This window comes from Linepithema humile, chromosome 1 (genome assembly GCF_040581485.1).
Source record: "Linepithema humile isolate Giens D197 chromosome 1, Lhum_UNIL_v1.0, whole genome shotgun sequence".
In the NCBI taxonomy this organism is placed as follows: Eukaryota; Metazoa; Arthropoda; class Insecta; order Hymenoptera; family Formicidae; genus Linepithema; species Linepithema humile.
The window spans coordinates 45,765,438-45,788,240 of NC_090128.1; the positions used below are offsets into that span (position 1 = coordinate 45,765,438).

At 41.8% G+C, this 22,803-nt stretch overlaps 3 protein-coding genes across 10 annotated transcripts in view; 2 read left to right on the forward strand and 1 right to left on the reverse strand.

The window, feature by feature from the left end:
* The window catches only part of LOC105669532 (dentin sialophosphoprotein-like), a 58,092-nt gene extending 42,370 nt beyond the window's left edge, over nt 1–15,722 (forward strand). For 5 of the 8 annotated variants that reach the window (XM_012362534.2, XM_067356524.1, XM_067356529.1 and 2 more), the window contains 3 exons: nt 10,980–11,040; nt 11,891–13,290; nt 13,547–15,722. In XM_012362534.2, coding sequence (XP_012217957.1) covers nt 10,980–11,040; nt 11,891–13,290; nt 13,547–13,978 — 1,893 coding nt within the window. In that variant the 3' untranslated portion in view covers nt 13,979–15,722. Of the gene's footprint in view, nt 1–6,938; nt 8,567–9,187; nt 9,347–9,724; nt 9,872–10,979; nt 11,041–11,890; nt 13,291–13,546 lie in introns of those variants that run through there. The other 3 variants (XM_012362538.2, XM_067356527.1, XM_067356530.1) reach the window with 3 other exon arrangements.
* On the reverse strand, nt 15,703–18,751 carry GCS2beta (glucosidase 2 subunit beta). Its single transcript, XM_012362541.2, has 2 exons — nt 17,691–18,751; nt 15,703–17,603 (listed from the first exon to the last, which is right to left on the reverse strand). The coding sequence occupies exons 1-2, from the start codon at nt 18,592–18,594 to the stop codon at nt 16,924–16,926; spliced, it is 1,584 nt and encodes a 527-aa protein (XP_012217964.1). The 5' UTR covers nt 18,595–18,751; the 3' UTR covers nt 15,703–16,923.
* A 300-nt stretch (nt 18,752–19,051) lies between these two features.
* On the forward strand, nt 19,052–22,680 carry Rnf11 (Ring finger protein 11). The gene is made up of 2 exons (XM_012362542.2): nt 19,052–19,705; nt 20,233–22,680. Exons 1-2 carry the CDS (start codon nt 19,574–19,576, stop codon nt 20,629–20,631), a joined length of 531 nt encoding a protein of 176 aa, XP_012217965.1. The 5' UTR covers nt 19,052–19,573; the 3' UTR covers nt 20,632–22,680.
* Nucleotides 22,681–22,803: the final 123 nt, after the last annotated feature.

Consider the following 22,803-nt stretch of genomic DNA (forward strand, 5'->3'; position numbering starts at 1 on the left):
CCGATGATTTCTCGCGTATTGCGACGAGATTGATATTCCGATCGCGGCGGCGGTTCTCGCGCTTCCTGTACTGTTGTTTAACCGATCGGCCGGAGGCACTCGCGACGGTATCTCGGATCTTATCGCGCTTCTCTCGCGCTCCTTTACGCTCGCCATCTTATGTCGAATCACCTGAAATTTACTAGTCGTAAGTCGGTCGGCGCAGTCAATTCGAGTCGCTCGTTGTGTCGTGGAAACTACATCGTTGCACTTCGGTAACGTGAGCGCGCGTTAATTATGAACGGCGATAATTAAATGTCTTTTTAACCGTGTTTCTAATTCGCTTGAATGTTATACGCGGCTACCATTTTACATTTTTCTAGAATGCAAAAGCACAGTAAAAAGTATCATAAAATTTTTATAAACAATACATGTTATTGAAGCGAAAAATTAAATAATATAGAATCTTACGTTTCATTCATCATTGTTCTGCAGAAATTATTTAGCAGGGAAATAATTAAGGAAATACAAGAATATGGAAATATAAAAATTCTTTGGTTATCTGAATATCTAAATTATTTTTCATGTAATATAAATAACAGCAAGTCGAAATGATTATACAAATTATTTCGCGTACTTTTATTATTCCGCGCAAAAATATTTTATTTTGCGCTCGAAACGATATCGCCATTAGCTTGGTTTCGGTTGAACGATTCTGCAATTTCTTACATTTCTGGGTCGAACCGCAGTATCATAAGTCCTTTCTATATTCGATAACTCATCTTTCTCTCACTCTCTATGTGTTGCAGACTAAAATTGCAACACATACACATGCGTGCGTGCCATATGCAAATACAAGGCGCTACGCGTTTCCTCGTAATCTTTCGTCGCAATTTTGCATTTATGATTATAACATTTCAAAAGCTCCGCACACAGTAACTCTCGGTAATAAGAACAACTTCGATCAGGGAACAGATTTGCGCATAATCTTCTATAATTTGTTGAATTATCTCTTCTTTTGTTTCTTTTGAAAACACGCTGCAGATCAGAATATTTTATGTTGAGTGAAAGTACGAATATAAATATATATACGAGTAATAATATTGCGTATTAAATAAAAATGATTTAATTCCCAATAAAATTACATAGTTATATATATACATTTTTATATAATAAATAAATATTTATTTGTCAATAAAGTCATACATTTTATTCAACATTGAATCAATAGTCTGTTTATGGTCGAGCAATAATCACTTAAATTCTTCGATTTTACTGATCTCAATTAGCGCGACGTAATTATTAATCGCAATCGTTTTCTGTTTTTCTCTCGCTCGCTGAACAATGCGAGTTTAAGCGCACGGCGATTAGATAAAATCCGCAAAAGTCAATTCGGAATCGAGTCGCGTTTTATTTAATAAGAAAGGTGGAAACGAGCGCCAGCGATAGCTTATCGCGTCACGTACTCGCTCATTTTGCAATTAAAGGCCGGCCGACGCGAATTAGTAAGTGCATGGAAGTTTGACCGTGCGAGATAGTGAAAACTTCTTCGAATTCACACAGCATTCATAATCGTGCAACAATCTGCTCCTGTTGCCCGCCGCGTAAATGCAGCGCTGTTTAATTGCCGCATTGTTCATTCGCTGTATTAGCCGCGCGAGCCCGAATTAAACGCTTCGTCCGCAATTTATATAATGAGTGCGCGGCCGCTGGTATCTCCGCTCCGCGATCTACCATTTACTTTCTTCAAACGTACACACGTGTAAGTGCCTCAAGGGCAGGTACAGATGTAAATGCAGCGCGCAAACGCTTCCCTCGAGATCTCCGTTCCGTGACGTTTTTTTTATTAAATCACGCGAATCTCCGGCTTTCACCGTGTCGCGTGACACAAATCAATCGTCAATTTTTCCTTCGAGTATTATGTTAATTGTATCTTCTCTAGTACAATATCTATACTTGAACTCATTTCAGACTGCAGTATTTTTAATTTCGCGAGAAATAAAATTTAGAAAAATAAATAATTATTGTGCAAGGAAAACGTTCGGTTTTATTATTTTATTTCTCTGACGTTATACGATTAAGATAGACTTTTTTTCTCTCTTTCTATGCAAATGTTTGTATGTCACAAATAAACATTCGATATTTCTTCTTTTTGTACTCGACAATATTTTAAGACACTAAAACGCCCATCGATCGCGATGAAAGAAAAGATGACACAGATCGCGGATGAAGCGCGTAGAAATATCGATGCGCGACGAAAGCCCGCTCTCGATAAATAAATCGAAACTCGAGACGCAAATTTCAAACAGCTGCGCGGTAACACAATATCTCGGATAACTTTCTCACGATGTCGTCACGGTCCTCTATAATTCCTCGGTTTCTTCTCTTAATTTCACCAAATCGCGGACGTGCGCGTCTCGTCTAGCGTATCTCGCGAACATCTTCGATTTCTCGTCGATGATGAAAAATATCGGAAAGAGCTGTATCTTTTGTACTTCACTTTCCACATTTTCTCTTTCTGTTTCATGCAATAATCGTTAGCGCGCACAAAACGGCGGCAGAACAAACGATCAGCTTCTTTTCTCCCCTTTTTTTTTCATCCCGCCACTCCGATCTCGATCAGTGGCGCTGCGAACGGAGAGCGCATCGCAAAAGTGCGGGAAATTCTGGCGAAATGTAAATCATTCCGCAGTGATGTTTCGCGTTGCTATCGCGGCCGCGCGATCTGCGAGAGTCACTTTCTTCCTGCGGATGCGTCTCGCGTGAAATGGCTTGTTGTTTATGCACCGGAAAGGCTAACAAACTGGCTGGACCACGCATGAATTAGGCAGTTATCGGTCAGTTACAGTGAGTGGGTTTTTAGAAGCGAGATTTTATGGCGGTTCATGTAATAATCTTGTGCACATAATGTTTTACGTAAATTCAATTACAGTTTTTCTTCTGCGAAACTTTTGACATTAAAAAAAAAAAAGAAATCGATGTCCTTAAGTGTATGAAATTCTTCATCTTATAATCGACATGACGCAATGTTGTATAACTGTTTAAAAATATTGATTGGTTTAGATTGCACTTAAATTTTCTAGATTATATCGTGCTTAAAAAAATCATTTCATATTGCAGGATGACTTTCTATTGAGCTACGTGTAACTGTACTTCTTGAAAAGAACATGCAAACTACATTTGTTGAACATCTGAATATGTATTGTCGTGCAAATGGCGTCCTTTGGTTTTAAAAGATTTATTGTGTACTGTGATACGTTATCAAGAAGCGAAATTGATTTGTCGCCAAAAATAGCTTTATTTTACCTGTTATTTAACTTTTTTTAAATTGCTTTTATAAAATCGCTATTCAATATTCAGTTATTGAAAAACAGCAACTCTGATTGAGAATATTAACTTTTTATTGATTAAATAATATACTGAAATTTTATTAAAATAATTGCTTTCCAGCCAATTCTAATTAAAATAAATTTGTCAAATTAATCAGAATTAAAAAACTATCAAAATTATTTTTCTCAAACAATTATTTTTGTTGTTATAAAAATATAATAAAATACGCTCTCTCGAGTTAAAGAAGGTGTTTGCGTTACTATGTTTTCTAATGTTTGACCGACAAATCAAAGTAAAAGTGGCCGAAATATGCATTTCGTGGAAAGCATGTAGTCCGTCGGGTTTATTAATGTCGCATTAAATCCGGTCGCGACGTGATTAGGGAGCGCGCAGTTAGGTCGGCAATGGCGAAATGCGTCGTGAGAACTAGGTGGACCTTAAACCGTATTCCGCGCGTGTCACTTAGAAGCAAGTTCTCTTTCTTTCGAAACGGGTTCTCGGGACGTGCTAGAAGCGTGACCGCTGCTCTGCTAGGCGGCGCGAAAAGAGGAAAAGAAAGGGCCCGCATGGCGCAAGGATGTAATCACCGTCTTTATGCACATAATAGTCATAATTACGATACTTTCAAACGCGTCCTATTAGCAAAACCTACAATCGCCCGCACTATTTCCAGAGTAAACGTCGGAATTTCGCGCTTCTTTTTTAACAATTGCACCTAAAAATATAATTAAATATGAATTTATCGCTCATATGCAATATTTTTCACTCAATCATCGTACACTTAATTGCTTGACTAATATTTGTGCAACAATTATGCGTATCGTAATTATGAAAATTGAAATATAATTGCGCCGCACTTAATAGCTACGTTGCGTATCCGCAATTCACGTTCGTCAGAGGTAAAATCCGCGTCTTTATCTAACGCGCGTTTGTTTCACGACCTTTCGGAGCAATTGACCCGCATAGTTGCGTTCCCGCTTCCATTTTACCGTCGCTCCGTGTCCCCCTCTCCCCCCCTCCCCCCCTGATTTCGTATCAGCCAGCTTTTACAATGCCGCGGAAACGCGAGCGCGGCTTTCGCGCGTGGCGTGCCAGATTTCCAACATCCTCCTCTCTGTGACGCAAAATCGCGCATGCTGCTCGGACGGATGCGCGTTTATCGCGCTGCTATTTCGCGAGACCGCGTGAAATATTGACGAAATAAAAAGAACAAAAAAAAAAAAAAAACAGAAAAAGGAAAATCGACTCGAAGAAATCGCCCGATGCTTATCTTCGCGTGGTTGCATTAAGGATTTTTTGTTTCGCCAACTAAACTCTGCGCGGAAGCACGACGATAAATAACGAAGACGGCAGGTGGTGCGATAACTCCTCAAAATGTTGTTCCACGTTTTATTCCTGTCCAAATAAATAATGTCCGCATAATCCCGCCTCGCGCGACTTTCACGCGGCTGTTGAAAAATTCAGCATCACAATCGCGATGAGATCTCTCGCGCTGCTCGCAATTATTTCTAACGATGCCCGAGCAGCCGGCTGTAGAGTATATTCCTCTAAGCGCACAATACACACGCACACACACGCACACGCGCGCGCACACACACACACACATTCAACATTATTGTGCAAATGATACATTTTTGCGGAACCATCAATAATGCATTTCATCTGAGGTGCGGCTCGCATCCGTCAAGTGCATTCGCAGCTGCAAGGCGCTGCTGCGTCCGCAAATTGCAACCGCGATTGCATGGAGAAACTGACTCGAACCGACGTGGAAATAGGGGTCTCGATCAACTCGGCGAACGAGAGAAAAAGTTACAAAGTCGTCGGAGCGTAAAAGAATCTTCTCGTGTTTAAGCTCCTTTGTCTTCGAACAATAATTTTTCATAAATTTATTTCTTCGCGAATGTTCTTACACTTATACTTGCGATTAATTAAAATATTTTCTAAACAATTCCGATTTTCCAGCACTCTGTGTTTTTGTTCTAAAACGTCGATGTTTGCAGTAAAATATTTGGAAAACTTAGTTGCTGCAGAAAAAAAACAGCTCGAAAAATGAAATGTTTTACTTAAGTCAATATTTATTCGGATGCGAAAAGTAATATATTTCAACAGCGCGATTATTTTGGGCGTTAGACATTTTTTTTATACGAAACGCGGTCGAGAATAGAGCGAAAGTGCGATATTAGAATTAAATATGCGGCGAACTTGCGACACTGCGAAAAAAATCAATTATTGAATGAAAATACGGTTTTTTTTAACGCGATAATAATGATACATAAAATCGGAAACGATGCTCGTCGGTTGGAAACATCGGCGCTCGGAGCACTGGCAGACATTGCGTTACACAATTATCGCGATTATCAATTGCGACACGTAAAGAGTTCTGCCTTGTTTAGTCCGTTTCCTTGGAGTTATCGACTCTACTTTCTCTCGGCCGCGTGAAAAATTGTTCTATTCCGCAATATCCGTTAGTTATGACACGTAAGCGCGCGTTACTTACGTGCGTATTCGCTTTGAACGTAAACCGGTGGATAAATACTTATTGATAGGTTTGCGGAATATGATAATACAGATTAGTCGCGGTGCCATGCGTGACTACATGTGATTCGCGTGTGTGTATTCGCGTTATATAATTACGAGATGCGAGATATTAAACTATTCAACATTCCATTTATGTATTAAAGCAACGCTCATTATCGATTCGGCCCGTAAATTATTCGATTAAGTCAGATTTCTTTTTTTTTTCTTCTTTTTTTTTCTTCTTTTTTTTTAGTACATTTATGTTTCATTTATTTCACAAGCAACACGCTGAAAATTTTATATTTCGAAATTACTTTCTATTTTTATTAATTAAAATTATCTTGGTTAATTAAATGATTACATCAGCCCGAAGACCAATTGAATTTGATCAAGTCGAAAGGAGATAATAGCTAAAAATTGCGCAAGTGAATTTTAATCGGGGGGGGCGCATCGTTTCAAGAGTAGAATCGTTCGCGAGTGGAGCTGACGTCATATCGAGGTCGAGGCAGTATTTTGATTTCCCTTTGTGTCGCGCTAAAACAAATGTGAACGTACGACGGTGATGTTTAACGATTGCGAGAGAGGAATCACGGAGGTATTGAGCAAATGTATCGTGGGCGATTCACGTGGGTCGATCCGAAACGTCGTGCCGTCTATCTCCCGGCACGAACTTCCCGATCGGCGATGGAGTGAAGAAATCGAAATTCGAGTTTTTCCCACGACGCTCGCTTTCACGTTTCAAAATCGAAAACAGCGCGTGCAAAATTCACTTAATGGAGGTATTGAAAAAAAAAAGAAAGAAAGATACGAGAATATATATGTTTCATTTGAGAGCCGATTCGCTCGATACGCCAATCGGCTTCTTAATCGATTATGCGAATTGGAAAGTGCGTTAGCGACTTAAAGTTAATTAGCGGCATTTCAAATTTTACGAGCGGACAGTTACACGAGTAGAGAGAGAGAGAGAGAGAGAGAGAGAGAGAGAGAGAGAGAGAGAGAGAGAGAGAGAGAGAGAGAGAGAGAGAGAGAGAGAGAGAGAGAGAGAGAGAGAGAGAGAGAGAGAGAGAGAGAGAGAGAGAGAGAGAGAGAGAGAGAGAGAGAGAGAGAGAGAGAGAGAGAGAGAGAGAGAGAGAGAGAGAGAAGGGAGGAGCGGTTATTTATAGAATTTTCGAGGTCAGCACGAAGTGCGCGATCTCGTCGGGATCGACACGTGCAATTTGGTTTATGATCGCGAGGATAGAACGCGAGGGCGCGACGGCGCGAGAGAGAGATGATCGCGTGGGAAGCGATCGGGATCGCGTGGATCCTTATAGGTCGAGGAAACGAGGACGAGGCGGTCGGCTGGCCCGTGTGAAGTTCTGTGAAAGGGTGCGCGGTTAATTGCGAAAACCAGGTAGCCCAGGCGGTACTCGTCGAGGCGGCTAGAAGCGGCCTTATAATTGTTCTCCCGCGGGTATCAACTCGCGTAGCGTTCTTAGCATTCAATAGAAAATCTCATTGACACGCAAATGGAAAATCTAATCTAATGGATGGCGGAATAAATTTGCGGTGCAAATTCGCGGCAATCATGGGGAAACGGCGTGACGCTGTTTCTCCGTTCGTTTGAAGACACACGCGTAGAAAATTGAATTCCGCGCATCCGAGCGGAAAATCAAAGCGAGTTGATGAATGAAATTGCAAGAACTGCGAATTCGGCACGACTCTATGGGAATTGGAAAACTGGCGCGACATTGCAGTTTGTTTTTTGCTTAGAGACACGCGTGGGAAATATTCGCGAGTGTAGAATCGAAATTGAACACGATTTATCGCGCGGAAAATTTTATCGACAGCAGCATAATGTTAAAGATTAAACGAGATTAGATTAATTGTAAATTATGAAAAATATTTTAGCGCCTGAATGAAAAATTTTACTAATAATTTAATCAGGATTTCGGTTTATTTGACGCACAAGTGCAAAATTAATTAACACGAATTAGAAAGTGGGAAGTTGAGAATTGAATAAACAATTTTTTGATATAAATTTCTGCAATTAGGAAACTCATCAGCGAGACACGTATGGACAACTTAATTCGCTGCTGAATAAAAGATATGTCGAAGTTACGAGGGGAGAATCGGAAACAGTAGAATCAGTGTAAAAATTGACTTGATAGAAAGGGAACTGTCGTGACGGCACGGTGCGTTCCCAGCCGGAAGCTTCGTATGAATCGCGGAACAAGTCCGCTGCACACCGCGTGGAAAGTATTGTGATCCGGTTACGCGCTCCGCTACCGTCATCATGGTGGTGTCGCATCGCGAGTCCAGCATATCGTCGAACATACGGGCGATAATCGAGCAGCTGAACCTGAACCCGGTGGAGAGGCGGCGGCTGATCGACAAGAGCCGGCAGGACGGCAAGCCGCGGTGCAAGAGTTACCCGGATGGACTAGTGGAGTCGCAGGCGCCGAAGATCACCATCGGCGTTTACGGCTGCAAGGATCGGGCGACGGATTTCGAGATACCGAGCCCGATCGGCAAACCCCTCGCGACGCGCAAGATCGAGATCGAGCGATCGAGATCGAGGGCGGAAGCGCGACAGAGGCACTCCGTGCAGAAGATCGAGGCGCTTTCCACGTGCCAGGCGAAAAAAGAAACGCTTTCCGTGTGCCAGGTGAAGATAGAGGCGCCTTCTACGCAGGTGAAGATAGAAGCGCCTTTCACGCTTCGGGTGAAGAAAGAAACGCGCGCGGAATACGCGAATGAGGTAAATCGACGGTGTCGATCGCGATCGTGCGGCCGATTCGTTTAGCGGAGGATCTCGTTGCGAGTGATTCATCGAGCGATTGTTCTAATTTATTTCGAATGCAACATTCTCGCGTGAAGCTGTGTCTAATTTATTCGTTTATTTATTTACGGCGTTGGTGCGCGCTATCGATTGTTTGAGCTGATAATGGCGATTAAACTGATGGATACATATATCTAAATTTATATCTGTGCATCTATAACCGTATATCTCTGTGATATCAAACAAAAACATATATTAATCAAAAATTGCGCCAACAATAAGTGTATCTAACGTATCTGTCATTAGTTGCATTATCGCAATTATATTTTCATCAATATTACATCGTATTCTTACAGAATTATAAATAATACCGCATTACATTAACTATATTGTTATATTTTTTATTAATATTGCATCATATCATTGAATATTAATGAAATAAATTAATGTTACAATGTAATATATAGCAAATTACCTCGAAGTTTTGAACGCAACGAAATCTCACTAGTCGAATCTCTGCACGGAAGACAATAATTGAGCAATCGATTGAATATTCGATGGGCGCAAATGATTAATTTGAGTTTTATGTAAAAACTCAAGGGCAAGTTTGAGTGCCAGCCAATAGTGTCGATCGGAACTTTTAACAAGGATGACGGTCGAACGAGATTGGCATCTTCGCCGACGACGATGATTCTTCCGAAAGGTCAACGGATTGTCAAGAGAGAGCACACTGTTCGAATCGACTCCGGCACGATCGAGGTAATCGGTCGAATGATAAATAACGAGGTTTCTAACGTGAATCGCGAATAAGCGTGCATTTTACAGCAATAAATCATAAACGGAATCAAAATGCAATTTACTGTCGCAATTAGAACAGCCAAAGCAATGCTGAAAAAAACTTACTTAAAAATGTTAATGTTAGAAAATATTAAGAAATTATTAAACATTTTTTTAAACTAATATTTAACGGAGACTCAAAGATAGTTGACATAAATTTTCAAGTATTATAATAGAAAATGATTAGCAATCTCGCGTTAGATTAGCAAAATCCGAGAAATTGTGTACTCGATAGATGAGTTCGATGTTAAAAAATAATAAAGCAAACAATTGTGTAATCGATTTATGTACGACTCTAAGGACAAGGTCGCGGATGCATCAGCAGTGTCGATCAGACCATTGTACAAGATTGAGGATCGCCTCAGATTGAAACATCCAGATACGACGTCGAGTCTCAGGATCTCCCGAGCTGCGAAGGAACAAATTCGCGTCGAGGATACGGTTGAGGTAAACGAACGATCGATAGCAGCGACTATCTTAAATGTTGCTCTAAATTGTGTGTCTCTTCGATAAATGTATTGAATGAACTTTGACAATCTGTTTTACGTTTTTACGAAATAAGAAAACTTTTTGAAATTTCCCATAAAATTATGTATATTGCTGACATTGTCAAATAAAAGCTGCATCACTTAGTATTGTAGGTAATTTGCTTTTCGACAGGAGACTCAATATTGCAGCACAATATTGAGGATAAATGAATAATTTCAGGATAAATCGGATATATCGGACTTTTGTGCTCCGCATAGAAATGATTTTAACGGGTCAAGGGTGAGCGTTCAGCTATATTCGCGTCACTCACCCGTGCCTCATTATCGTCTCTCCGTGCTGCATCCGTGCGACGATCGGTTCGCGTGAATCGCGCGTTCGTCCGTGCAATTACGCGCCGGTTAGGAAGACGGACAGATCCGAGCTCGCCTTACCCACCTCCTCCCCCTCGCCCCGTTATCGTCCTCGCCGGCGCGGTGCGATAGCTCGCGCGGGAAATGACTCTGAAAACAGGCGGCGACGCACCTGCGACCGGTTTCCGAAGCCACCGATCGCGGTTAAGTGGCCGCGCCGGCACACTCGGCGACTCGACTCCACGGCGGCGGCGGCGGCGGCGGCGGCGGCGGCTCACAATACCGTTAGAGCCCGGGCGACGTGCTCGCGCTTGTGCGACCATCGAGAATAACGCCGGTAACGGCGTCGGGAATTACATTGCGTCGCGTCCCACGTAGAGCCTCTGTCCTCGTCGCATTCGCGTCGCGTGCGATTGCATCGCGGGGGGAAAAATTGACGGATGGCTTACAGTATCTGCGATTTATGCAAGAAAAGATACATTGTAAATATAAAAAGATGCGTAAAATATAGAAATAGATGCAAGCAAGAAAGGTGAAGAGTTTGATCTTTTGTCCGAAGGATTCGTCTTCATCGAGATTTTTTGACGGATGGATCCTCAAAAATGATACCGTCGCGATACATCGCGGATTAAGATTCGTTGGCATTGCGTGACACCTAAACGCAATCGAACTGATTAGATAACAGAAGTAATTCTTGTTTTTTTTCTTTAATGTAGATTACGAGATCAACGAAAGACGCGGTTGATCGAACCGTTCCGGTGGCCAAGGAAGATTTACGTAAGTCTTACAGAACGTTACAGTTTCATTGCTTCACAGCCCTTTGATTCACTCGAATAATCACGATTTGCAATCTTGTCTATTTAGTTATTTGATTGAACTTTAAATTTGCAAATAAATTTAGAAATATTTCATGATGCTCGTTCAAAATATTGTAATTTTCTACTAATTTTCAATATCGCTTAATATTTTTTGCACTTTGATATCAAGAACACTGAAGTCTTATCATTGCTATATAAAACTCGCTGGAAATAGTTTAATTGGCGACATAATTCGAGATAAAAGTCTATTTATAATTTTATGACATACATTTTATGAAAATATTTGAAAAATTAAAATATACAAAATATTATGTATTTTAAATATGTATTTAAAAAATATATCAATATTTTGCATGATATTCCGATTTTTTAAATATATTTCATAAATTATAAATAGACTTTTATCTCGAATTCTGTTGCGAATTAAAAACTGTTTTCTCCTTTGCATTTTTCGATTTTACAAATATTTCTTGTATCACACAACGCAAAAAATCATAAATAGAATTCTATTAGAATTCTAATAGAATTGAATTTCGTTACAAATTACAGCTCGTCTAAGTAGGTTCTTATTTAATTAATTAATGTTTTAAAAATTTGATAAAACTTAATGTAATGAGAAAGAGATTAATTGAAAAAAAAATTTTATAGCTCTTACATTATGGAAGAGCAAATAACACTATCGAGATGCGAATATTTCCAAAATTTGCATAATACGATTTTTTTTCACTTTTTCGAAATACTTGGTTATTTCGTAAGTCACGGTATTTCGATAGCAGCCGTGTAAACGATATTTCTTCTCCGCACAATAGCGCAATTAGAAAGCGCGAGTCTGAATCACACGGCGGCGCATCACCGGATTTCTGTGCGTCCGAAGAATCGACGTCCACCGCGTCGCACGGCGTCGACGACGACGTCGTTCAACGCGGGCGGTCCGAGTTCGCCGTCGATACCACCGACCATCGCGGAGGACACTCTGGACAGTCTGGAGCAACAGGAGCAGGAGCAGCAACAGCCGCAAATGACCAGCAGCGCGTCATCGCCGACGGAACCAACGCCCAGGACCGTCGGCGTGACCAGGAAGTCGTCGAGTCGGCTGTCGCGCAACTCCGACATCTTCGAGGAATTGGAATCCAGGCTGCCGAGGAAAGCGAGCGCGACCTCGCTGTCGCCGGACAGCTTGGATGTCACGACGACGTCGCGTGGCAACGCGGAGATGGCCGCCGCCGTCGAGGAACAGCCAGAAGTCAGATGGGTGTCGGTCAACAGACGGCCGTCCAACCGGATATCCAAGGGCTCCGACGTGTTCGAGGAATTGGAGGCGAAGCTGCCGCGCAGGAGGTCCTCGTCGAATCGACTGTCCAAGTCGCCGGACAGCCTGGACTCGTCTCCCGGCTGCTGGTTCTCAAAGTCCACCGAAGAGGGCTTCGACAAACTGGCCGAGTACGAGGTTAAGCCGGTGCCTTCAGTCAGAAGACTGTTGCCGATTTCCAAATCCACCGACCGCGTCTCCAAGTCGTCGGACAGTCTGGAGGCGATCGAACCGCTGGTAAGCGACGACTCGATCGAGCGGCGACGGAGCAGCTTCGACTTCCGGGCGCGCAGGAGCTCGAAGGCGATGTCCAAGTCGTCGGAGAGCTTCGACTTGCTCGAGCAGAGCGGCTGCGTCGACGAGGAGGTCGGCCACGAGTTGCAGAAGAGGAGCAGCGTGTCCGACATCAATCTGTCGCGCGGTAGGAGGCTGTCGAAGAGCATCTCCAAGTCGTCCGAGAGCTTCGAGAAGATCGACATGAGCGAGATGAAGGATGATGCCGAAGCAGAGGTGATGTTGGACGACGACGTTCCGAAGAGCGGCAAACGATCGACGAAGAGAATGTCGTCCGAGAGCTCGGACAATCTGGAGGTGGAGGATAGGTTAGAGAACAGGAGGGTCAGAAGGACGCCGAAGAGGGTGCCGAGTACCAGTATGATGGACGTAGTGGCTTCCGGCGACGATCACGACGGAGAAAGGCGGCCGACTCCTACCAGAAAGCCGCCGAGGCTCCAGAAATCCTCCGAGAGCTCGGAGCTGGGCAGCACGGATACTCTGGATTCGGACAGGAGAAACAAGTCGTCGGAGAGTACCGAGACGCTGGACAGTCTGGAGAAGGATCTTGAACAAGACCGGAAGGACGAGGAGATCACGGACGTGGTAGACAGACGCGAGAAAAATGTAAGATCCCAGAATTGGAAAATATGTAATAAATGGGGCGCATAAATATGAAATATTTGACAAAAAATATAAATTAGGCAAAAAGATATTGCATATAAACGATTTGTTTTAAATTAGCCTAGTTTTATCTTCAAGACAATAAGAAAGTTTGATTAAACAGACATTTTTAATCTATCTTAGAAAATATATTGAAAGAACGTGTGAATTAATTAACCGCTAGTGGATTTTTTAAATGAATTCTGACAATTTCTTTCAGGACTCCTGGTCGAGCAGAAATGTGGCGGTGACCGATTCCGACCAGACGTCAACGGGCGACGACACCGAGAACTCCAAGTCGCTCATCTCCGCCGACAACAAGTATTATTGGCGTCAGTCCTCCGAGCCGGTGTCCAAAGAGAACTTGGGTATCCAGCAGTTGCTGGCCATCACTATTATGACCAGGATGGCCGATAACGGCAACAATCAGCGCGGTTCCATTTATCCGAAGAAAAAGCAGCAGAGCACGTCGCAACCGACGTCGCCGGTGGCTAAACAGGAGGACACGAAGATGCTGTTCGACAATCTGCTGGTGAACAACAAGAACGACGAGGACCTGCAGAACATGCTCAACGGAAACATATCGGAGGTGTCCACCGACACCAAGAGCTTTAAAGAGAAGCTGATCATGTTCGAGAAACTCGGGAAATGAACGCGCTTCGAAAGAGCAATGTGGAATCGTTCTTTTTGCAATTCTTTGTCCGATTAGAGGGACGTTTCAATGGCGGTCGAAGCGTAAAGGAAAAAAAAAAAAGACGAAGACACGGGAAACATGAGAAGAGATAAACGATCTCGTTTAGCGCTTGGTAAATGTATACATATTGTTGTAGAGTACACGTCTCCTATAACGTTTTTGCGTGCAACCACTTGGATCACGGAACATAGTAAAAGCGAACGAAAATAAAGATTAGGTTGCAGATAATTATTTCTTGTAGAAGATTTCGATTTATCAGAGAATTCGAAATAGAAAAATAGATTTGATGAGCAATCATGCGAAAAGTAATGAATCGAAACGTTATTTTAAATATTTCTCTCGTATTGGATAAATTTTTGAAGTATCATAAGAGAAACATTTGGTACTTGGATTATTTCTTATCATTTATGTGCATGTTATTATCGATATGTAATCGTATACAACGTCTTGGTATTTGCAAAAATCAACATTCAGTTTCATGTTGCTAGCACCCGACTCTATTTTGTCGCCGATACATTTATTGAAGAAACAATCACTCGTCATCGAGGAGAGAAATCATTCGCGGCGACATTTTTCAACTCTCGCCCGTTCGTGTTTTCCTACACGATTGAAACGTGACACTTTGTTGAGATTACACCTGATCACGATGCTCATCACAGTGGAACGCATTCGCGAATGCGTGTACATTCTCGTACAGAGAGCTTTAGCCTGCAGATAGTTGTACAGTAATTTAGCAGAGATGTGATCCTCGACGTGACGCATTTATAAATATCGTGTATTATCCCGTATCGTGTAAATACGAAAAAAAATATCTATGAGTTATCACTTTAAATCCTGAAGAAAAATATATATATATATATAAATATATGTATCACTATAGTATTAACGTTGATAAATGTAGAAGAGACAGAAAGAGGGGTATAAAAGCTATACGGCTAAAAATCTAAGAAGCGTTATGCGAGCAACTGTATTTTCGATGCTCGCAAACTCTGTTTTATTCTATACAAAGGTGTATTACTCCCCACCAACAAAACTTGCCTACAGATTGCCTACACGTAGTATATGTAACCGAATTATGCGAAAATGGGCCCACACAGTTCTTCGTCGAAAAAGTGATATTAATATATACCTAGCTTGAACTTAATTGAAATCCCTGTAAGAGATTGTTGAGAGAAAAATGATATACGGAAAATGCGGTATTGCGGATAATTGAATTGAAACATGTGCTTATCGTGAAACTTCGTTTTTGAAAAAGCATAGGGAACTATGTACACAGCATATCTTGCACTCGTCGAATTTCATGAGGGGAAAAAAAAAAAAGGATTTTTGTAGCCTTTCAAGTGCCTTACTGAATTAATCGAGGAACTGAATTGAAGTATCATCGATTAAAGAAGACAGAGGAATGTTATATCATCCCCTTTAGATTATTTAGATGATAAATGTGCGTTCCAGATTACGAAAAAAAAAAAAATGTTAAAAGATCGTCTCTTAGAGAGTGAAATAGAGAAAACTGGATTTTAACCACCATGTCACTGTAATATTATGTAATAATATACATAATAACGAGAGAACTTCTATACACGCACACATATATATATACACACACATACATACATACACACGTACACAATTCCACAGAATAGATTTCTTTCCATTGATGTAAATAAAGCTGCCATCGCAAATTACGGTTCAACAACAGAAATTCTCTTTCTCTCTTTATTACTTTCACACCTCGTGATACCGCGCCGTCCCGTGGCGCATCCTTAAAAAATTACAAAATATTCGACTTAAATGTATACAATGCTGAACATTAAGAGACACATCTGTACGTATTTGTGACTAATCGAATCCCGGGAACTCTGTTTTTTTTTCTCTTTTCTTATCGTCTCTTATCCAGTTACACACTATCGATATAAAGTATGTTTCAGACTTGCGATATCAATCGGTAATATATCTCGATTTTTATTCGTACATACGTTACACTATAGAAATGCCTCGTGTACAAAAAGAGGAATGTAACAGCGAGTTTTAACACGATTGGCAATGACTTTGCGCTCAACAGTGCTCTTAATTTCTCGATTCCACGGAACGATAGGGTTCGAGGATGGTTATTCTTCGGTTATCACTAAACGAGCTTACTTTAACACTAAGTCAACTTCTCGGACTGCAAGGACAAATAATCGAGCGCGATCGTGACTATGTTTGTACGCACACAGCGGCGCACATTCAAGCGAGGACACTTAAATATCTTTAACTGTTATACATTTCTTCGTTTCAAATTATTTAAGTATGCCGTTTGAATGGTCTGCCGTGTGTCGTATAAATTGATTTAAAAAAAAATAATTTCTTTCATCATTTCTTTGTTTCTTTTTCATTAACATTCGTTGAACAGACCAGGAAAATTTATAGTAGTCCATCGGTATATGGCATAATGTATAAAAAAAAAAAGTTTTTCGATCACTTGACATATAAATCTAGGCTCTATCTTGGCAATGGTTTATCCATATAACAACATTCTTATTTTATGCTTGAAATATTATAAAATATATCGATATTAAAATGCTACGTACCACCTAGCGCCGTGAAACTTATATAAAACTCATTCAGATATGTACAATAACGACCGCATTACAAACAAAAGAAAAAAAAAAAAAGAGAAAATTACTCGCTCCCAGAACAAATATCCATTAAAACAAAGAATATTGTGTTACTGCGTTAGAGCTAACGTTACTGATCGCGAAGTGCATCAGAAATGTTCGTAGAAGATTGATCAAACGTCGTTATAAATCCTTACAACTCGATTCTCATCTCGTTGCCCACGAAAGAGCGCAAGTGCTTGACATTCACATTGCATGGCGCGACTGACCATCATTTGCTCTTCATTTTACTAACAAAGGGTAAATTTACAATTCGTCGTGTGTGTCGGTCGTCGCTATTATATTGGGGTTGCAGAGTGCCGGCGTAGAAAACTCCATGGCGTACTCGCAGCGATTCGGCTCCGTCACCGATATGAGCTTGTTCTCCAATCCGCACGACAGAGTGACGAGCGTCGAACGCATCGGGCCGTTCCAGCAGCTCTGACCTTGGTCGTAGTTCATCTTACTGTATTTGGCGCCGGCCGAGTGTTCCTTGGGTTCCACCCAGCCGCTCCAGCGACCCAGAGTGACGTCGCTGCCACCGGACTTGGACCTTTGGCTCGCCTTGTCGTACGGACACAGCTTGTATATGTACTCCAAGTCCGCGTATTCGTAGCATTCGCCGTCCAATGACGCAAACTCCTCCTCCAGCCCGTAATCGCGTTCCACCTTCTCCTCGAGCTGACCGATTTCCGAATGCAAATCTCTAACGGCCTTTTCGGCCTCCTGAAAGCGCTCGCGAGCATTGTTAGCCTCGTCGATAAGCGCTTGCGTCTCCTCGTCGTATTGAACTTCCGGCTCTTGTGGTTCCTCTTCCGCGACACCTTCTTCCTCCCCATCGTTAGCTTCGCCGTCAGTTTCTTCCTTCTCGGAATCCGAAGGAAGGTATTCATCTTCGTGATGCTCTTCGTCGACGTCTTCTTTATCCGTTGCCGCTTTGAACATACCTGTAATTACATGACGAGGTTTCACAACACAAATCGTAAACTATCATGACAGAAAGAAATAAACAAACTTCAATGTCACTTGCTTACCTTGTTCCAGCATCAAGAAGGGCTTTATATTTGCCCATGCAGTATTCGTAAATTCTTGCAGAGTGACTTCCTTCTTCTCGCCGAGGAAGTAAGATGCTTCTTCCTCCGACACAGCTCCATCCCTGTTTTTATCAAACGTGGCCCTGGTCTGTAACTCCTCTATTGTTATCGTGCCACTGGCGTCTGAATCCAGTATCTTGAAGTAATCCTCAGCCTCGGTCAATTCTTCCTCCTCCTCGCCAGCCTCTTGCGCCGGCGGTTGCTCCGGTTCAATGGGCTTGTACTTTTCCAACGCCAAACTCTCCCGTTCCTCCACCCGCGTCTTCAGTAACTCCTTCTCTTTCTTCGTTAATTGCGCCTCTTCGTAATCGGTCCTCAACTTCGTCAAACGCGTCTGATGCTCTGCCTTGATGGATTTGCCCTTTGTCACCAGTTCAAGGCGCAGCTTGTTACCTTCGCGCACCAGTTGCTCCGCCTTCTGCTGCTCCAAGCGTGCCTCCCTGCCCAACTCGCTGCAATTGTTCACACAGTCCACCTTGGACGCGTACTCGTCGCTCGTGTCGCAGCAGTCGCACACACCATCGTTTACCCATGACGACGGTATGTAAGCTGGCTTGTGACCGGCGTTCTCGCAGTAGAATTTACCGTTCACACACGCCGCCGTGCCGGGCTCATCGCTGCCGTCCCAACAGTCGCAGTAGTCATCGTTCACCTTCGTGAACGGTATCAACCGACTGCCGTCGAAGCATTCGAAATCGCGGTCCGGCGGATACAGCGAGTTCTTCGACACCGGTATGCCGCGTATCTGCAACACGCCCGACTCGACTACGTAGCTCGACGTGTAAACGGCTAGCAGGAAGCACGCAAACAGACGCAACGCGTGATTATTGTTCATCCTATCCATCCTCTGGCGCGCGAGGAAGTCTTTCAGTCACGTCACTCACTCCCAAGCGAATCTTTAAATGCGGGAATCTCCTCTTTTGAGGTTGGAATACTAACGTGACACGACACCACGTTCCGTGATGTTCGATTACGTGGTGATCGCAACGATTGGCATCACTGACATTGCCAATTGTTACGTTTGAAAATTCTAGTGATATAAAGTGCATGGTAACATTTGTATTTTTTTCAGGACTGTCAGTAAATCCCTGATTGTTCGGCCAATCGTAATATGGCGTAGTCATATTGTGTTTTATTAACCGTTCGAAAAACATCGGTCGACTCCAAAAGTGTCTTTTCACGAAGCGAGACGCGCTTTCGCGTTTTAATAACACAATACAAAGATACCAGGAGAAATCATGCGCCGATGCGTATCCGAGAAATTCATCAAAATGCAAAAATGGAGCACGGCTGTTTGACTATTTTCCATATTATTCCCTTCCGTTCGATAGTAGAGAAAATTAGGAACTTATTTAATCTGCACGTATGAATCGAGCTGACGTGAATGAAATTATCAGAATATATCAGAGATCGATGATTTTCCGCGTCGCCATTATGCGCGTCGCTTCCATCTGACGTACTCGCGCATCATGGCGGCGCTCAGCTGGTAGTGACCGTAGTGACTCGGCTGATGGTAGTCAGCGAGGGGTATGTGACGGCGGTGTCGAACGGCTGTTACGCGACGGGCAGAATCGCGAGTGTTGCTGATCGTGTTGGATTTGCGACGAATGTTATCGCGTGACGACGTGCCACGATAAGCAGCGTCTCAAGTAAAATGGCAATGAGCGCGGTCATACGAGCGTCATACGTCGTCGTTGCTCCGCTGTTGCCGTTCCTGTCCGGGCTTCTGTAATCGCGGGCGGAGGGGGACAAGTCGTGATCGGGGATCGCGCGAATGCGACGCGAGGACGACGAACAAAGCTGACAACTCGTCGCGAGTAAACATGGGCAACTGCCTGAAGCGCGCCGCCGGCAATCAACAGGACAATACGACTCTGCTAAGCAACAATCCCGAGAACAACGTGTCCACCAGCGGATCCTCGCAGGAAGGCCTCGGACCGCCGATTTCTTACAACGTAATTCACCTATAACGTCATTTGCGTCGCTCTTATCGTCCGAGAAGTAGTGTTGCATTCCCCAGATTCATGATTTTCAACCGTGTCTTTGTGTTATCCATTTGCAATTTTTCTCTTCTCTTTGTCTCATCATAATGTTGTAGTCCACACATGATTTGACATGCTTCACCTTTTATACATGATTGCTTGATTTTAAATATAGAAATTGTATTTAAAATCAAGTAAAGGAACTTAAATGATTAGACCTTGTACTTTAGAATTTATGTGATTAATTATGATAACACAGTTTGATGTAATGTGATATTTTCTTTACAACTGGTTTTTTCTTATTTACAATTTTAATTATAAAATGCGGGAAAAAATGGAAAAATTTATTCATTAATTTTTATTGGAATTTTATCTTATCAAATGTGATATAAAATTCTGAAACAAACATATTTCTATATCACAAATTTCAAGGATCCACAAGTAAAAATGTTGGATTAAAAATAAAAGCCGAATATTAACAAGTATTTTGATGTTCACAGCAAGCAGCTTATTATCCATCAATCCCCATAAGAGAACGTCACCTGCAGTCCACCACCTTGAATTTCGGTCGTGGAATTGGAGGCCACGGGATTGGAGTGAACCTAGTGCAGAGTAGCGGATCGGCTGGTTTGAGCGAAGAGGAGCAACAAGTGAGAATCGCTAAGCGTATTGGACTGATACAACATTTGCCGATGCGACAATACGATGGTATGAAGAAAGGCGAATGCGTAATATGCATGATGGAGCTGTTGGTGGGCGAGGAGGTGCGCTATTTACCGTGTATGCACACCTATCACGCAATCTGCATCGACGACTGGTTGCTACGCTCACTGACCTGTCCGTCCTGCATGGAGCCGGTGGACGCGGCGCTAATTAGCTCATATCATCCGACTACTTAATAGCAGCGTGAGGAGGCGCATTATTGATTTAGCTGATTTTTCGGTCAGCGAATCGGATTTAAATTATCAGGCTAAGCATGTGAAGCGAGTAAAGAGCGTGAGTGAGAGAGAAAGAGAGAGAGAAAGTCGCTACTTTTGCTATAGAGCGTATAAAGGCTTCTGGTTAATAGAGAGACCGTGTGTTAATGGCCTGACTGTATTTCGCCGTTACACCCGATATATACGTGCGCGTGCGTGCTGTTTAATAATAATCTGTTCCACAATACACACCTATTACATCCGCAAGTATGTTTTAGATCGTTTCCTGCGAGCGAAGAGAGCGTGGAGATTTTATTTTAATTAAATCCCTGTTAAACATCACACGTCCCAGAATCCTTTCATGTAGTGAGTTCAATCGCTTGTACATTGATTTCCTATTAGAAGAAGCAATGAAGGAGAGGTAGGAGGCAAACTCGATGTAAACGTGCAATAAAGCGTTGAGTAAAGCTTCCTGTACACCGTTAAGTATAGTCAAAACAATAAGTATATATATATATATACATATATATATATATATATACATATATATATATGCTTAGTAATGAGATAAGATGTGCGACATGTGCGAAAATTACTGTATCCTTTATATTCCTCTTACGACTTATGTAACGCAATATCTCTGTGCAAATGTTCGACGAATCTATGCAAATTGTTCTTCCCTCTTTTTTTTTTCACGCTAAATTTTTACGATTGCATCATTTGAATCCGGATAACATATCTATATTCTTAGATAAAACGAATTAAAATAATTTGTAGTTTTATCGAGACAAGACTTCGCTTCTGGATGCAGACTATTGTTTGTGCACGGGCACGACAAACTAATAGTTCGATTTTAAAACCACGAAATTATGAAAAAGTGCACACACGACAATTGAGAAATATATTTTTCACGATAAAGAAAGAGCTGTCTCTAAAGATGTTCGTGACGTTTCAATTTTTTTATGTCTCTCGTATGTGTTACAAAAATTGCTTAAACTACTATCGCTGTTGCGCAATCAAACTTGGAATATTTTTCATTTAGATAACATGTACAGAGAGAGTATGTTGCTTCATTGTATGTTGCGGTTTATTATATTGATAGTGCGGGGGCATGTATAGCAACGAATAAAACAAGAAAAAAAACCAGAGAGAGAAAGGGAGAAAGATAAAATGCGATAAATAATCCACTGTTGAATACGATGCTAACAATGGGCTACGTAACTTAGATTCTATTGTTGATTTAGTGAAGCTTGTTAAACTAACTTTTGCTGCGATCACAATAAAGCAGTGAACACGTTCAGTTCCGTTAAGTAAAACTATAGAGAGAGAGAGAGAAAGAGAGATATGTACAGTTTTTTCGCGTGATTTCGTGCGCGTTGGTGTATAATATGCGATAAAATAGTTTTACCGACTTGGAGCAAAGCAACATTTTGAACCAAGAAGAGGAAAACACAAGTAAACGTTTAATTTAACGGAAAGAAAACAAAAAGATGCTTAACAGTATGGTAGCGCTAAGTTTTTGTTTTACATGGAAGAATGATGCTGTGAAATAGTGATTTATTGACGAAGTACAGAAATATATAAATAATGATTTAATACACGAATATAAATATTTAGTACAAAATTTTGTGTTTTTAAAAAGATGTCCTACTCGACGCAAAATTTCTCGGTCGAATGTTTAAATAAGAGCTATATTTGCAAATTCTAAATAGAGAGTAGCGTAATTTTATAAAAGAAAATACGCCGAAAAAGGCTAAACTTATAATTCTATCGGTTTTTTCTAAAGTAACGAAGAAAAAAAAAATAATCCGGTCGGTTTGTCCTGATGAGACGAGCGTGAACAGCGTTCGAGATGTATTGATCAGAGCATTACATCACTCCGTGATCTCGAGCGCTGTTTACGTGATCAATCGCGCGGGGCATCACTGACAATCTGCCGGGCTATATTATAATCGTAAGTCTCGATAATGACCATTGTATTTGGCTTGCGTTGTGAGAGAGATGATAATAAATATTTGATTGGAAAAGAAATTTCTAATTTCATCGATCACTTTTCGAGTGATCTTTGCACAAAAGTACAGAACTTACGCTATTGTGTCGAACACGATGTCGCAATTCCCGAGAGAATAAAAACACAATCAGGGGGAGATTGAA